General features: G+C 39.7%; 1 protein-coding gene and 1 long non-coding RNA gene across 4 annotated transcripts in view; one reads left to right on the top strand and one right to left on the bottom strand.

The window, feature by feature from the left end:
• LOC123858778 (uncharacterized) overlaps positions 1-16,599 on the top strand; it is a 251,306-nt gene extending 234,707 nt beyond the window's left edge. For 2 of the 3 annotated variants that reach the window (XR_008507636.2, XR_010410538.1), the window contains 2 exons: positions 14,532-14,649; positions 16,460-16,599. This is a non-coding gene — a long non-coding RNA (uncharacterized LOC123858778). Of the gene's footprint in view, positions 1-14,531; positions 14,650-15,487; positions 15,866-16,459 lie in introns of those variants that run through there. The other variant, XR_010410539.1, reaches the window with a different exon arrangement.
• The window catches only part of TNFRSF11B (TNF receptor superfamily member 11b), a 28,660-nt gene continuing 23,891 nt past the window's right edge, over positions 13,497-18,265 (bottom strand). Inside the window, exons 4-5 of the mRNA XM_045896001.3 lie at positions 16,470-16,694; positions 13,497-14,704 (exon numbers count right to left, since the gene is read on the bottom strand). Of these exons, the coding sequence (XP_045751957.1) occupies positions 14,316-14,704; positions 16,470-16,694 (614 nt within the window). The 3' untranslated portion in view covers positions 13,497-14,315. The remainder of the gene's footprint in view (positions 14,705-16,469; positions 16,695-18,265) is intronic.

Raw genomic sequence — 18,265 nt, 5'->3', positions numbered from 1 at the left:
TCCCAGTGGAATTTACTGTTATTTCATATCAAAACACCTCCCCATGCTCACCTTTCCTTCTTAGATGAAGCCTCATTGATGTCCCACACGTGCTGATTTTCAGCACCTAGACAATTGGTTGTTTTTAAATACTTATAGTTTATTTATAACCATCTATGTCATGATTAATTATGCGTTTCTTAAGGAAGAGTGCATCTGGAAAGGAGATAGGGTTATCTCTATCAGTCACTCACTGCCCAAGACTTGAGCTTCACCTCCAGTATGGGGATAATATTTAACCCATGTATCTTACAAAGGTGTTTTTTTTCCCCCCTGAAAAAAAAAAAAATCAGGTAAGATCATAAGTGGGAAAGAATTTTTTACATTATAACAGATGTGTAAATTCGAGCTGTGATATGGTTTTTGCTGTAGATCCTTTTGCAGCAGATAGGAAACTTCTTTGTGCTCTGGCCACCTGCCTGGGAGTCACCTTGCGGTTACTTAGAGCCTCTTGGCACCACTGGATGTTAGGAGATTGAGCAACTTTCTTGAGTAATTGTCTCCTCTGACTCACGTTCCTTGCAGTCCCCATAGTGACCTGTGTACTACCCAGGATGAGCAAGGAATTTCTTCTCTGGAGTTGTTTAAGGAATAGCCCCAAACTTTCAGTGTAGTCTTGTTTTATACAACTTCTAGTACTACCTGCCTCAGTGGCCACAGAACAAATCTGTACAGCTGTTGGATTCAGGTTTGCTGAAACAGATTTTGAATACATACTGTGGGAAGGACATAGAATCTCCACCCTAATGAGATTCTTTTCATGGATACCCATCTCTCCTTAAGGCCCAGTTGGGGTGGAAGAGCATAGTTAATACATAGCATGAGTACCAACAAATCATCAAGGGATAACTTTCAGGTGTACTTGACCATCTTTCCTTACTTTCTCTGGTTTCTGGTCTCTTTCTCCCTCCCTCCCTCCTTCCCTCCCTTCCTCCCTTCCTCTTTCTCTTTTTAAATCCCTTACCTTCCCTACTTCCCTTTTACTACACTCTTTCCCAATCAGTAGACCCACCATGGCATTCCCAGGTATAAGTCATTACCTTTGTTAGATGTACTTAGAGTGCAACAGTTGTAGACATCTAGTCCAGGTCCGAGATTGGAATCCCTTGCTCTGTATTATAATTACCTGAGGGCTAAAAGATATGATGTCTGGGCTCCAGTTGAGTTGATATATCAGGGAAGAGATGGGGGAGGTGGATCCTGGGCCTGATACTTTAAAAAGCTTCCAAAAAGATTCTAATGTGCATTCAGCTTACACTGGTTGAAGATATTTGGAGAGTGAAGATATGACAAAACTATTCTAAAAATAAACTAAAATAAGATTTATGGCTCAAAGAGCTGCAATCATGTGGTTTGGCCACACTTGCTTGTTTTCTATCCATCAAATAACAAGTATTTTTTGAGAATCACAGAAAGAGTGGTTGGTTATGCCCAGGCAGAGCTTCTAGGTGAGTTTCAAAGATAAGGCATGTGCTGTACTAAACACTTTTATATACATTATGTCATTCAACCTTCTCAACAAAGCTAGGGGGTCTTTTTATCCCTCCCAGTTTACAAATGAAGAAACAGAGGCACCAAGGGATTGCTTAAAGAGCTCAAGATTTGACCACTAGTTAGAAGTAGAGCCAAGAGGTATGAATATAGACATTTAGCAGTCTTCCTTTTAATTATCATGTGATACCTCCTCTCTACATTGACAGATAAGATGAAAACACAGGCATTTGCTGGAGCAGTGGTTCTCAACCTTGGCTGCATATTAGAATCACTAGGAGAGCTTTATAAAAATGTCCTTCACTCAGGTCACACCTTGGACCAATTAAACCCCCCAGTCTCAAGAATGGGACCCAGACATCAATATTTTTTAAAGTGTCACAGGTGACAAAATTGAAAACTACTGAGTTAGAGGAAAGAGAGCAATACAAATGAGAGACATGAGGATAAGCTTCCTAGGTAATACTTCACCTGAACTTGGCATGAGAGAGAATAAAGCCCTCCCCTTGCTAAAGACGCCCATTTCCTAATCTCAGGGACCTCTAAATATGTTACCTTAAATGACAATGGGGAAGTAAGGGTGTGGATATGTTAAGGTTGTTAATTAGCTGATCTTAAAATGCGGAGTTAGCTTGGAATATTCAGGTGGACCCAGTGTAATCACATGGGTCCTTAATTGTGGAAGAAACAGGCAGAGGATGGAGAACCAGAGAAATGGTAGCATGAAAAGGACTTGGCCTGATTTAGCTGGCTTTGAAGATGGAGAACAGACTTAAGGAATGCAGGTGGCCTTGAGCTGGAAAAGATAAGGAAACAGGTGCTACCCCAGAGCATCCACAATGAACACAGCCTTGCCAACATCTTGTGTTTAGTCTGGTGAAACTCATTCTGGGCTTCTGACCTCCAAAACTGCAAGAAAATGAACTCATATTGTTTAAACCCCTGTTCATGGTAATTCGTTTCAGCAGCAATAAGAAATTAGTATAGTGCCTTAAAAAGGAAGGGTTTAGAGAAATGTGTGGTGTGAAAAATACCCATTTAGCTGCAGATTTGATTTTCTATGTATAAGTATCTATGTACTACACACTTCACATCTCTGCCCTATGCAGTGCCTCTACAATGATAGGCATCTACAGCCTGCAATTGAGCCAGAATTCAAACCCAAACCTTTTAGACTCTAGAATCAGTGCTCATTCCCGTTATCATACTGTGTACTTTTCCTCAAGACTATTTGGCATGCTGGTGGTTTTTCTGATCTCTGCTTTGAGCAAAAGCAAGGAAACGTAATGTCAGAGGAGACTTTATAGCACAGAGAAAACAGATTCTCATTCAAGCCACTTAGAGGAACAAACCACCTCTAATTACTTGGATGTTTAAGGAAGATTGATCTGATAGTTGTGTGCAAGAAGGATGGAAGTAAATGAAGGTGGGGGAAGACAGATCAGTCAAGAAATCCCACAACAACGTAGGCTCCTGAGGGTTTGAATTCTGAATGGCGGGGTAATGGTGGCATTAGAAGTTGAGAGGAGAGAAGAATCCAGGAAACCTGGAGAAGAAAATCAAACCAAGGGAAATCATGCTATTTGAGAAGGGCAAAGGAAAGACAGAGTCAAAGACAAGCTGTGGCAGGCTTAAAGGGTGGTTGGCAGTGCCCCTGACAGAACTGAAGGTGCTAGAAAACAACAAATTTGGGCAGTGGGATGGGATAGAGCAATGGCATAGAATAAAGAATTTGATTGGCATTTGTTCCTGGGAGGGAGACTCTAATCCTTGGACTATCCCAAGTGATATAGAATATTGTTTTTATGCTAATGAAATGGCTCAAGGTAGGCCCCTGGATAATTTTAGTGTGGAGTCTGGTCACAAGAAAGACCAACCATGGGGCGCCTGTGTGGCTCAGTTGGTTAAGTGTCTGCCTTCAGCTCAGGTCGTGATCTCAGGGTCCTGCATCGGGCTCTCTGGCTCAGCAGAGTCTGCTTCTCCCTCTCCCTCTCCCTCTGTGTTCTCTCTCTCGCAAACAAATAAATAAAAATATTGAAAGAAAGGAAGGAAGGAAGGAAAGAAGAAAGAAAGAAAAGAAAGAAAGAAAGAAAGAGAAAGAAAGAAAGAAAGAAAGAAAGAAAGAAAGAAAGAAAGAAAGAAAGAAAGAAAGAAAGGAAGGAAGGAAGGAAGGAAGGAAGGAAGGAAGGAAGGAAAGAAAGAAAGAGAGAGAAAGAAAGAAAGAAAAGAAAGAAAGAGAGAAAGAAAGAAAGAAAGAAAGAAAGAAAGAAAGAAAGAAAGAAAGAAAGAAAAGCAAGCAAGCACATGTTGATTAGAGAGTTGGAACTTTGAGCTATCTTGACATCTGTGGCATGGAGGAGGGCTGGAAATTGAGTTCAATCAATCATGCTCATGTAATGAAACCCCAATAAAAACTCTAGACAGTGGAGCTTTCTGGTTAGTAAACACATTATTGCTGTGCTGAGAGGGTGATGCATCTGATTCTCCCAAGAAAGGGCACAGAAGCTCCATATCTGGGACCCTCCCAGGTCTTAACCCTAGGAGTATCCCTTATAAAAAAGTATAATCATAAATATGGTGTTTTCCTGAGTTCTGAGAGTCATTCCAACAAGTCATTGAATCTGGGGTCATGGGGAACCCCTTTTTTGTAGCTGGTCTGTCAGAAGTTTCTGTGGCCTGAAGAGCCCTGAGACTTGTGGCTGGTAGCTAACCTCTGAAATGGAGGCAGTCTTGTGGAGGACTTTGCCCTTAACCTGGGAGGTCTGTGTTACCTCTAGCTCCTAGTGTCAGAATTGAATTTCTGCTCACCTACTTGGGGTGGAAACAGCATAGGTGGATAGTGCATGACATCAGTGTGGGCAAAACTCAGAATTGTGTGCAACTAGTTTCCCCTCAACACTAAGGCCAAAAGAAAATGCTGAGAACATTAAATACAACATTAAAATACTCACACCTTGATTCTTCATTGACCATTCTGACTTCCCCAATGTCTTTGCGCCAGTGGGATAGAATGAAATGACAGGGTCTAAAAGACAAAATGGAGTTTCTGTTACTCACTTGCAATGAAATGGTGGACATGTAACTAATTCTCTTTGGGCCATAGCCCTTTATCTTTAAAATGGGAATATTAAGGCCTAATTTGTAAAGCTATTAAGAGAATGAACATAAAAAGGTAAGATCTTGGCACGTGACAGGTGTTCAGTGACAGTTATTTTCATCTGTCCTTTAAGATTATTCCCAGTCGGAATGGTTCTTTCTGAGCAAGATTTTCTTTTATCCAGTTCATCAAAAGGAAGTTAAAGTGATTGATGTGGCTTCACTGAACACTCAGTGAACTATCTAACTTTGGGGGGATATGCTGACTCAACCTCTCAAATGTCAGTGGCTGGGAGAGAGCTTCGTCTTAAAGAGGGTCTTACTGTAATTGAAAAATTCACAGCGTCTGCTCTGCATGTGAAGGGAGGACACCCCTTCAATGCCTGCATCTGCTGTCGCTATGATGCCTACAACAGCTTGCTGCTGCATTTGTCAAAACCCATCTTGGCTGCAGGTGCACTGTGTCTATACTCAACAGCTCCATTGCCACTGGGACACCATAAGCTTCAGGGAGTTGCCCAGGGAGGCCCAGCATGTCTGGGGCCCAGAATGAAAGCCAGGCCTGTGGATGCCTCCTTTCCCCCTCAGCTGCCTCCTCCTGACTTGCCTCTCTTCCATCTTGTGGTGAGGTGGTTACAGCTCTGCACCAAATAACCAGCATAGTTTCCTGAAGGAACACCCATTTATCATTTCCCTCCGATGATCACACAAAATGGTTGGGTGTCATCCCTCATGTGAATTTATCTCTTGTGAAGAATACATTTTAAAAAAACACTTGGTTACTAGGCCAAGTGCTGGGATAGAAATTTATGTGGGATGACCAGATAAGCTTCTGAGGTTTTATTCTATCAATTGTGCAGACAGGAAGGCTGAGCCGCAAAGCAATCACAGTATTTAGGAGAAGGGACAGGATTTAAAATTAGGTGTGTCTCACTCCTAATCCCTTTTTCCTTTACTGAAGGTTTATTAACCCACGTGGGCCTGCTTCTGAGAAAGCTGGCTACTTATTTCTAGGTAGAATCTGCTCTTATTTTTCTTTTATTCTCAGAGCCCATCACATTTTATTTTTTCTAGAAGCTTTATTATGACATTCCCTATTCTTTAAATGTGGCTTAGTCAACAGAGTGTATTTTCAAATAATTAGGGAAAGATAACAGTGCCAGCTACCCCCAAGTGCCAGTCTGTTGGCTTAAAGTTTTTTTAATACCCAGTCTTGACTCCATGGTTTGGGTTTAAACAGAATTTTTTTCTGGAGACTTTAGCAAAGCTTACTTCTTTTGCCATCCGCTCTTAGTAAGCAAATCCTGGATGCTTTCCTTGCCACGAGTGCTTAATGGCAGAGTACATCTTGTCACCATCCAAGGCAGATCCTTTTGAGTGGCATATTCTCGTGGCTGGAGGGAAAAATCTGATCCAGATTCCACAAAAAGACAGATGGAGTTTTCCATGCAAAACCATTACTCTTGGATTCCTGGCTAGTGGATTTCTGTTTTTCAAAATTGTGGGTTTTTTGTTTTTTTTTCTCTCCTTTTTGACTCTTGCTGTCTTTCTATCTCAGGAGTGATGTTTGTTATCTCAAGCTTAAATCCAAAGGTGTGATTGGGATAGATCATTGGAAGGGTGTATAAGACTTGAGACAGCTGTGACTAGATCAAATATTACACCCAGTCCAAGCACTATATAATAATAGAGGTCCCAAATAAAAGAATGGTGAATGTCAGGGGAAGTAAGCTGAAAGCTGTTGGTTTTTAGGAAAATGATGATGATTTGATAACTGGGTTGTTCAGATTTAATGAGATGATGTCTGTAATGGTCTTAAGTGTAGGGCTTTCTTCCTCACAAGTTCTCAATAAATGACCTTCACTGTGAGTACCAGGTCAATGTAGAAACAATGACAAATCAGATGAATCAGTGATTTCCTAGCTTTTGCCTTTATAGAACATTGTTTTCTAAGAACCTAAATGGACCCACATCTAACAGGAAAGCATTTAATAAATTATAGTCATTATTATTATTGCTGTTGATATTATGAGCATAACATCAACATCAAGGGAGACAGTTAAACTGTCAGGTGCTAAATGCAATGATTGATACATGTACAGTGGGATTAAGCGCACCCCAAGAGAGAAAGCTAAGGGTTTCCCATCTTTGTTAAGAGAAGCACAAAGTTAAACAAGAGTCTTGATAGGACTGAGAAGCTCTGAGTTCTGATAGCAGCTGTGCAATTTAATTTCTTGCAGCCTCATTTGGTCCTCAAGGATTAGATATAATAATATCTCCCAAAATTGCCCAATAAGAATTCTAGCTCCCAAGTCCTGACCCGTGACTCAAAATCATCCTGGGAGGATGCTATGGAATGTACAGTTTGAACAAACAATCCCAAATGATACTTATGATTAGGTAAGTTTGATAAACAACTAGGTTGGAACAATCTATAAAGGCTACCTGCTCTAAAATTCCAAGAAAGTAAGAGTTTCTATTAAAAAAACCATTTTTGCCCAATCTCAATGACAGAATGAGAGCTCTTAAGTCCTGAAATTGGGTTCCATTGGCTGTGTGTGTGTGTACATGTGTGTACATGTGCACATGTACATGTTTGTGTTGTGCATGTGTTCACATGTGCGCTTGTGTGCTTTGCTTGTGTGTACATATATGCATGTGTGTGTGTGTGTGTGTGTGTGTGTGTTGGGGCATCACTATAGCAATAAGACACTTTAAAAATGCTAAAATCCAAGGTCATCACTCTCCAGGCTAGTTTAGGAATGGCTGGACCAAGGCAGGAGAGATGAACAGATGACCTCATGTTGTCTCTCAGAAACCTATGATTCCATGAGAACGATACAGGTTTTATGCATGATCTGTCCTGTTTACCTCCTCTTGCCTGAAGTCAGTGAGTCATGAAAAACCAAAATTGCTATTGAAATGTCAATTTGGAAGATGTCTTTGTTTTAGTAAGAAGGATTTTTGTGGAAATATGACTTAAGCTTTTGTGTCTCAAAAGATGAGGTGGATTTCCCTGGGAAAAGACTCAAGAAAACCCAAAGAAATGGGAGACTTATTTTGTATTAAATATTTGGAAAAAGACAGGAATCTCAATCCATTAGTCATAACCAAATACCCAGTGATGGTGCTCCTTCTCTGATGACTCTCCTGGAAAGATTAATGGTTCTTTACTGTGAACTTTCCTTTCCACTCTGGGCTCCCACCTGCAGTCTGAGTTGCCTATTTACCTCATGGCTGAACTATTCTAGTAGTCAGCTCTTCTAGTTTAATAATCTCTAATCTATTCCCGCTCCAATCCATTCTATACACTCCTGCCAGAATAATCTTCTTGAAATTCTACTTTGCAAACATCAATACCTTTCTTAAAACTTCAATGGTTCCTATTGTGTTTATAGGTAAATATTATAAAATTAAAGATTCTCAGATGGATAGAACCTCACAATCATCACAGTTAGCTCCTCAAATCCAAACACCTTTCTCTGGCATTCAAAGACCTCTTATTTACTCTATATGTTAGTCAGGACTCCTGTTTATGAATTACAGAAACTGGCTTGGGGGAAAAGGGAAAGTCAGTGGTTTCAAAGCTAAATAACAGGAAGAAAAGATGTGGCTAGAACCAGGGGCTTGAACATCATCAGGATTCCTTGCTTGTCTCTTCTTTCTTCTTCTCTCTGATAGCTCCCTTTCTCTGCGGCCTCTGGCAACTTTAGCCTCATACTTTTTATAGATTTTCATTGGGCAGAAAAAAATTTTCTTTAAGTAATTCCAAATGCACACATGCTAAGGAAGGTCTCTCACTGAATGCCTTGGGGGGAGTGCAAGAAATAGTTGGGTGTTCAGAAAGAGGCTGTTATTGTCAGGCCCCATTGGAACTATGTGGTTGAGTTGGGGTGGGGTGGGAGAGAGCAGTTACCTAAAAGAAGGAGGTGCTTACCAGACTAAACTGAAGAGTTCTGGGTAGATAAAGCAGTTAGTTTCACAACTCACAGTGTATTACTAATAAACTTCTTTGAGCTTATTTTATAGTACTCTTTAAATTTTTATATAAACTACATGAGTCTAGACAATGCTTTTGCATTCCATATGTACATTTTAGCCTCTATGGCTTTTCCAATACAATTCCTTATATCTACATCCCACCTCATTCTCTCTGCCTAGATGTACCTGTAAAACCTAGCTGAAGTTATTGCTTCTTGGCCTGCCCTGGGCTTCAGAGATGACAGTTGATGAATGTACCATATTTATGCAATTCAGTTGGTACTAAGTATCTACTGTCCGGTATTAGCAAGTACTCTGCTATGTGTACATCTTATCTCTCCAACTTGATTCTAGCCATCTTCAGGACAGATGTATTTAAATTCAGCTGCAGAGATAATTGTTATTATTACTGTTAAATCCCTGTTTTATGGCTTCCTAGATTTGAGGAGAGAGAAATTTGGAAAATAACAGCAAGAAAGTCAAAGAATTAGCGCATATATTTGTATTCAATATCAACAATCATAATTACACTAATTGAACTGATAGCAGCTGCTATTTTGAACTTTGATCAAGAGAAGAGAATAATAAAAGTGTGTCCCTCAGATTGAGTTTGGGCATCAGTTTAGAAAATATCTCCAAAGGTGTTAAGCATTTTGAAAAGGAGCTACTCCTAGGGCTATCAGTCTCTGCATTGGCAAAGAAGAGCATAGAGTTCTCTGTTCTCAGAGCTCTCCCTTTCTCTCACACCTATTTCTACACCTGAGCATAAACACCTTTATGTTTGACAGGGATAGTTTCACAAATAGAAAATTAGAACAACCCAAGACTATGCTCCGGGAAGTAATGATAGTTTGCCACTCTATCTCTTGCTTAGAACTGGTATAAAGTGCACTGTGTTTAGTACTATAATTTGGCACTCAAAAGTATTATTTTCAATGGAACAAAGATTTTCAGTATATGCATACATACTGAAGATAATCTATTGAGTAAGATGCTTAACAAAATAGGTAGAATAGAAAAATCATGGTTAATAAGTAAAAACTTCTTGGAATATTTCATATGACTGGTCTAGAATAAGGATTTCAAAATTATTTCTTGGTCTGTATTCTTTAGTCCATAAAACTAACCCATCAAAAATACTTCACACCTTGTGTAAGGTTCTAGATGAACAAGAGGACACAGTGGGTCTGGACTCATGAGGATAGTTTAAATTCCCATCCAATCTTTCACATCAAGTTTTTAAACAGCAAAATTGACCAAGTTCTAACTTCTTCCTGGGAGAAATGCAGAGAACTGGAATTGGTTATGACAAAAACCAAACTAAATTCACCGTCATGACTTAAAAAAAAAACCAACAAAACTGATTGGATGTACAGTAACAAGAGTGAACCCTAATGTAAACTGTAGACTTTGGGTGATAATGATGTGTCTGTGTAGGTTCATCTGTTGTAACAAATGCACTGCTGTGGTGGGGGATATTGAGAGAAAAGGAGGCTATGCACGCACAGGGGCAAGAATTATGTGGGAATGGTGGGAAGAATTTATGTTCCAAGGACAGGAGACTAGGTGAGGAGCCTCTGATTGTCTGTGTCCAGCTCTCAGATCAACCAGTGATCATGTCCACTTGATGACCTCCTCCAGCGCTTTTGCATGTTCTTTCTCCATGAACCCCATTGAGTACTCACAGAATAGATCAATAGATCAAAAAGAACCATAAGATCTTGGAGGGAGGGGCAGTAGCATTAATCAAAACATTAATGAAGCAGGGGAAAGGGAAAACCCACTGGCTCTAGAACATTGGTGAACACTCATTACAGCTGAGGAAAGGGAACAGAAGGTGGGGAAAAGTCTATTCTTGGGACAAGGGGCAGGATTAGGTGCTGAATCCACAACTGGCAGATTTCAAGTGACAAGTAACAGCAAAATGCTGCTGGGCAAGGGATGGGAAAGGAATAAGAATGTGTAGACAGAAGCTTTTTGAGAAGCAGCTCAAGGGGAAGATCTAAAACTCAAACAGGCATTGCTCTGATACACATCCACCACCCTGAAAACAAGCTATCTCTAGGAGTTTGAAATCTCTGATGCACTGAGTATAACCATTGCAAAAAGAAAAGTAAGGAAGAGAGAAGAGAAAAGAGAAGAGAAGGGAAGGGAAGGGAAGGGAAGGGAAGGGAAGGGAAGGGAAGGGATGGGAAGGGAGGAGAGGAGAGGAGGGGAGGAGGGGAGGGGAGGGGAAAGAAAGAAAGGAAGGAAGGAAGGGAGGGAGGAAGGAAGGAAGGAAGGAAGGAAGGAAGGAAGGAAGGAAGGAAGGAAGGAAGGAAGGAAGGAAGAGAAAGAAAGAAGAAAGAAAGAAAAGAAAGAAAGAAAGAAGAAAGAGAAAGAAAGAAAAGAAAGATTGAATTAGTGAATTGCTAACTGAATTAATGTAAAGCCTTCCATTACAGTTCTAGCAGAAGGACAGGCATGACCATATCCAGGTATATAAACCATTTACCTGTCTCCTGACCTACTCAACGCATTTGGCTTTTAACAAAAAAAAATTATGAGACATACAAAAAGGCAAGAAAAAGCCAGTATACTGCCACGTGACAGAGTAATCATCAGAAATAATTTTCAGCTTTACTATAAAGTGCAAATAATTAAGAGAGTGTGGTATTGGTGGAAGGACAGATTTACAGATAAATGGAACAGAATAGAGAATCCAGAAATAGACCCACACAAATATAATCAACTGATTTTTAATAAAGATGCAAGGGCAATTAAATGGAGAAATGCTAGTCTTTTCAAGAAATCATGTTGGGGGGCACCTGGGTGGCTCAGTTGGTTAAGCAACTGCCTTCAGCTCAGGTCATGATCCTGGAGTCACGGGATCAAGTCCCGCATCGGGCTCCCTGCTCAGCGTGGAGTCTGCTTCTCCCTCTGACCCTCCCCCCTCTCATATGCTCTCTCTCTCTCTCTCAAATAAGTAAAATCTTTAAGAAAAAAAAAGAAATCATGTTGGAACAACTGGAGGACCATAAGAAAAGAGGGCCGGGGGGGCTTCAGTGTGTATCTCACATCTTATATAGAAATTAACTCAGTTACAAAGGTTAGTATCAACAGTAATTAGTCATGCTGATAGCACTGGCCCCTGATATGATGTGAGAAGGGCCATTACCTACATGATATTCTTCCCCCAGATCCTTAACATCAGTCTATTCATGAAAAAACATCAGAAAGACTGAAATTGAGTCACATTTTACAAAATAGCTCACTAGGGATACTTTATACTATCTTTTTAGTGATTCTGTAAATCTAAAGCTGTTTTAAAATTGTAAGTTTTAAGAAAAAGAGAAATGGACGTGAAGTCACATACCCTATTTCCCTTGGAGGAGAAGGTTGAGGTAGAGTGAACGCAGAGTAGCAACCAGGGAAGCCAATGAAATTGGCATTTCAGTGATTTATACTTGATGCCATTAACTTTCAGATGTTTCTCAAGCCTAGTTGGTGCGAGGAGACCATTTCATTTTCTGTAAATAGGAACTTTGGTGGAAGAACTAGAGCCTCTGAAGGGGGAGTGAGGGCTCCTAATGTTAACTCCTGTTCTGCAGCTTATACCCTCAGCACTTAATTCCCACAATTTTTTTCACTTCAAGTATTGCCATGTTGGGATTCTGAGTCTCTGGGTTTGAGCCTCTTGACTTCACCTCTGCTTTTTATTCCCCCAGATTTATGAGTTTGTGTGGTATTTACCTAGATCTGCCCTTCTGTCAAAGTGTCCATAACTGGATGTGATTTCACAAAGGTAGGGTTGATCAGCACCAATGTTGTACTCCAAGTCATAGTCTTACCTTTGTAGCCTACACAATGATGGGATGGAATAGACCCTGTTCACAGTGATATCCCCTTCTTGGGAATCGCAAGTGAAAAAGACAGACCCGCACTAGCCAAGTCTTTACACCAGTCCCAATCTAGGACAACCAGAGTCTCTATCCCAGGAATGTGAAATTTTGAACTGAAAGATACAGGAATGAAAGACTGAGGACAAAGTGTAGGAAATTCTGCCCCCAAGGGGCCCACAGTTATTTTCAGTCTGTTATTTCTGAGGCTCGGATACAACCTGTATTCGTTTTCTATAGTTGTTGTGGCAAATTACCACACGCTGAGTGGCTGGAAACATTAACTCTTTCACTAATAAACATTAATAAAGCTACTAATTCTGTCATAGCTCTGGAGGCCAGAAGTCCAAGGTGAAGTTGTCAGCAGTGCTTTATACTACCTGCAGAAGCTCTGGGGGAGAATTTGTTCCCTGTCTTCCCTGGGTTCCTTGGCTTAAGGCTTCATCACTCCCATCTCTACCTCTGTCTGCACATCTTCTCTGTCTTTCCCCTTTGTGTGTCTCTTATAAAGACACTTGCCGTTGGATTTAGGGCCCACCAAGATGATTTCCTCATCTCAAGATCCTTAATTACATCTACAAAACCCTTTTTCTAAATAAGGTAACATTCACAGGCTAAGATATTTTGGGAGAGCACCATCATTCAACCCAATACCCCACCCTTCCAATTATTTTCTTAAACTAAGTAGTGCCAGTTTCCATTACTTGCAACCAAAATAAAACTAGTTTGGTCTCTCGATGCTAGCCGTGCAGTTGTAAGTGGTTTGCACCGCCTGTATACTAAGCTTGACTTCAGAAATTCTCCAATTTCAATGTAGTAAGAGTTACTTTGGAATTTATTAAGAATGCAGGTTTCTGCCCTCCTCCTCAGTTTCTCAATAAATTGGTCCAGGAATCTGCATTTTTAACAATTCTCAGGTGGTCCTGATGATAAAAGAACAGGAAAAAATGTGAAACCTCAGACCCATTAACGCCCGATTCAAATAAAACCAAGAGGAAAAGCAATGAAAAATAATTTGAAAACTTTAATGATGTTGTTTAGATAGTAAAAACATAAAATCTTTTAAATAAAGTACATTCAATTTCTCAGAGCATCTAATATTCAGATAATTTATATTTCATACACTTTCCAACATTAAATAATTGACTAAATAATGCATTTTCTATAAAATGATATTACAGCTTATACAGGTAAAAGTACATTACAAAAACACTCCACACAGGAAGAATGGCAGTACCTATTAAGAAATGCTATAAACTTTCCATTAAAAAATATATTTTATCTCTCATTTGTCATTATAATAAACAGAATATATATTTTTCTTTCTAAAATTGTCTTACACAATTTCCCTTTAGGATGATAATATGTACAAACCTTATATCTGAATGAATATAAATAGAAATACTGTAATAGTGTTATAGATATATTAGTAACTTTTACAGAAAAAAAATATGGCTTTCTAATAAAAGCCTCTAGCACAGCTGAAATCTCAAAGCTATTTAAGTTAGACATTCCCATATTTAGTAAGGCACAATGGATCTAGTTTCTTATTTCCAGTTGAATTACTGTGAGCAGTAAATAAGGGAAAATATAGTCAGTAGATATGGGACCAGATCTATCAGTTGGATAAACTATTTGGGGTTTATTGAACTTTTGGGGGAGATGTTAGTTCTTTCTCCACACCATTCTTTCTTTTTGTGCCCTGTGGCCAAATCTAGTCCTTGGAGATGAGAAAGAAATCACTGTACCCCCCTCAAGTGCCTGAGAAACAGTTTACTCATTCATTGGATCTGGTCCATTGTGAGGAAATAGCCCAGTGACCATTTCCGGTTATAAGCAGCTTATTTTTACTGATTGGACCTGGCTCCCTATCATTTCTAAAAATAGCTTCTGATATAATCTGTACATGGTGAAGCTGTGAAGGAACCTGATGGTCTTCCTCAGGCTCTGAGTGACAGTTTTGGGGAAGTGGTATGTTTTCAAGTGCTTCAGCGCATGCATTAAGCCCTTCAGGGTGTCTTGGTCGCCATTTTTTATTCTCCACAGGCTGAGCAGCTTCAGAATCTGCTCACTTGATTTGCATGCCTTCAACGTCTTCTCAATGTCTTCTGTTGTGACTTTCTTCCCCGGCAAGCTTTCCATCAAGGTCCGGAGCTGCTCGAAGGTGAGGTTTGTGTGTCCAATGTGCCGCTGTATGCTGTTTTCACACAGGTCGATATCTGCATCAAGCAAAAGCCCGGAGAGACGGTCACATAATGTATATTCTAAAGCCGCCACCACAAAACGACCATGAGGCAGAAGGAGCTTCTCCCAGAATTTCATAAATTTATTTTAAGGATAACCTTCCCCTTCCTTTTATGGCGGAGGGGAGGGCTAAGTGATGCTAGTTATTTGTGAGAACTGAGTTGAATATTATTTCGTGTTATAAAGGGTAATGTGCTTTATGTATTCTAGGCAACCAGCAGAGCTTTGTGAAAAGCCCTGATTTTGGAAATGAACAGTAGAAAACTATAGACACATCACCCTCAGTTTTCTAAGAAAAACTGGAAAAATTAAAACGATAACATTTCAGAAAAATAGGAATAAAGTATTTGACTTAGCCATTTTGTAATATAAACTTTCATTAGTGGTTATGTGATATATACCTCATTTGAAGAGTTGGGTGTGATAAATGGTCTTTAATAAATAGCACCAGAGGATTACTATGGAGGAGGAGGAGATCTGAAAAACTCAATAGAATGAGGACAAAGAATGGTAGGATTCATATGACCTAGAGAATATTTCAGTAATGAGCTGGGACATAAACATAAGAGGGAGTATCTAACATTTCCATTAATGACACGAGTCATTTGCTGTCTGTGAGCCCTAAGGCAAGTCAGTTCATCTTTTTGGACTGAAATGTGCTTATTTATAAAATAGAGAATTTGGCCCCTTCCAATTCTAACAGTCCCTGATTCTCTTATCCCATCTCTTCCCCCACCCCCTTTTTCTTCCTGCTTCAGGGCTAATTATACTTTCAAAGAATACATTTTATTTGCCAAAAACAGAAGAAAACTTTACTCTGCACAAGTGAAAGTCAAAAATCTTAAGTCTCCTAACATAACAGGCCTCAGTTTCAGATGTTTGAGGAAGTATAGGACTCTTTGGTCATCTAACTACAGGTAAAGAGCAGATGGGTTTCTCACTTTGTCTGCATTATGAAAATCTTCCTCCTCCTTTCTGGCAGGTGCTCCCAATGCTAACTGAAGTCAGAACTCTTTCCACTGTATACCCTAAAGCTTACAGTCCACACTGCATGAAACTTCCTTTTCCCCTTGGATTCTTTCCCATCATAACACACACACACACATACACACACACAGTTTCTAAAGGAGACTTTTTTTATAAAAGTCTAAAACATGAGAGTACTTGGTTTTAACTAGCCCTTTTCTCTAAGAAGCTCAAACACTTTACAGACCTCATCTCATTAATCCTCACAACATATGCTATTAAAATGGTAATTTTAAAAATAGGCTATGCTGTTAGGATTAATGAGAGGACATCTGTAAGATGCTTGGAGGCCCTCTGGACAGAATTACCAAATAAATACAAATAAATACAACAGAGCTTCTTGGTGGAAATGCAAGATAAGATCCAAAGTGTTTAAAGAACATCTAGGTAGGCCAGAGGGGATGCTAATAAAACTGCTAAGGGATCTAGAGGTGGAATTCCTGAGGTCTAGTCCTGTATTGAAATGGACTGTCTCTTGTTTTAGAATGTTCCATATACTTTAAAAAGCAGTCGGGGTGTGGAGGAGGTGAGAATAAAGCCTTGCACGACCGCTCTAGGGATATCTTCTATAACATTGCTTGGTGAAAACATTTTAGTCCAATAGTAATTCCCAAAGGGAAACATTGTCCACACAACTGAACAGGTACATAGTCTTCTTGTTTATGATAAATAGGTGTGATTTCTGCTTGATTTGTTTATTTCAGGTTATCATACCTTGGAAGATCTTCTTGAACATATCTTGATCTTTGTTTTGATGCTTCCATAACTTCAGGAGCTGGAAAGTTTGCTCTTGTGGGCTGTGTCGCCGTTTTATCCTCTCTACGCTCTCTGCGTTTACTCTGGTGCCCGGCAAATTATCGACCAGGACACTGAGCCAATTAGGGGTGAACTTTGTAGGAACAGCAAACCTGAAGAATGCCTCCTCACACAGGGTGACGTCTAAAGGTGGGAAAACCAAGAAGATTTACTTAGCAACTGGATTCTTGGAAGTCTAGTGGGCAATAAATAAATAAGCCAACACAATCGGGGTTTTTAAAAATCGAATGTGTTAAAATGTGAAGTTCGGATAAAATCAACCCTCTGTTGGCTGGTCTTAGTGGCAGATTGTCAACCCAACTGGGCTTATGTCCTTTCTAATGTTCTTTTAGGGCATTTAGGGGAGAGAATTTAACAAATGTCTAATGAAAACATTGCTATAAATAAATTGCAGCAAAAAATTCTGTGTCTCGATATACACATTCACATATTTGAATGTAAATATTAAATATCCCGTTAAAGGGTTAGCTAGCATCCACAGGTTACTTCAAGATCAATGTCAAAACAAATATAATTACTGTCTTTAGAGGAGCATGAAAAGTAACCTAGAGTAGTAGACTGTTTTCTGCACACACATAAACACATAGTTTACCTTTGAGAACAAGGACGGAGATGGATGTATAAGCATACATTAAGTGGGAAAATAATCAACACAAAAAAATATGCCATTTAGAAAAGAGGTACAATGGCCTGAGTGTCTGGATAGATTAAGAGTTTGTCTTCAGATTCATCAGACCTGGCTTTGAATTCTGACTGCCACTTCACCACCTATATTGAACCTGAGCAAACTTCACAGTGTTTTTGTAAAGATTAAAGCTCATATAGCAGAAGTACCTGGCACATAGTAAGTGCTCAATGAATGATAAAAATAAAACTAAAAATGAATTAAATAAAGAGAGTGTTAAAGTTAGAAGTCGCTCCTCTTATCACTCCTTCCCTCATCCCATTGTTTGACTAGGAAAGCAGAAAGGCTAAATGACTTGTCAAAGATTCGGATTACAGGGTGAAAACATGTTGGAACTGGGTGTGAGTCTTAAATATCTCAGCCCACATTCCTATGTTTCATATTCTTCTATGTCATACGAAAAGATGCTTGGGGGGGAGTCAAGCTGGTTATATGATAAAAGGCAGGTCATCTTTGGCGTGATGCATCCTTGATAGAAGGTCTGAGATTAGTCTAGTAGTAGGAATGACACCACTATGGGATGCAGTCACATAATGAGCTTGGAGCTAGTGACCCTTCCTGAATACAGAGTTTAGGACAATCAGAGGAACTGATCACCTCTGTGCAGTCGAGGCATAACACCACAGGTAACAAAGCCAGGTTTGCACTGTCTGATTTGTTACCAGTTTATGTCACGATGCTTCTTGGTTGCCAGTTTTTATTCTTTTTTTTTTTTCCAGTTTTTATTCTTAAAAGTAATGAAAATGCATGATTTACCAAAAACTCTACAATTCGGACTGATAATTTGGCCTTAGACATAATCTTTACACAACCCCTTTCCCCATGGGTAAGATTTGATTCCAGTGTAAAAGGGAGAAAGTCAAGTTTGGGAGCACGATCATGACAAGGTGAGACCTCTGGAGAGATTGTGACTTGTGGTCTTAGTGAGACAGAGAACAGTCGTAGCTGGTTAACATTCAAGAATGGAAAAATATGGTTCTCTGAGAAGGTAGCCAGAGGATCTTGCATT

This window comes from Mirounga angustirostris, unplaced genomic scaffold (genome assembly GCF_029215605.1).
Source record: "Mirounga angustirostris isolate CCGP_5_RB_7025 unplaced genomic scaffold, mMirAng1.0.hap1 SCAF_4, whole genome shotgun sequence".
NCBI classification, from domain to species: Eukaryota; Metazoa; Chordata; class Mammalia; order Carnivora; family Phocidae; genus Mirounga; species Mirounga angustirostris.
This window is presented reverse-complemented; position numbering and strand designations above follow the sequence as displayed.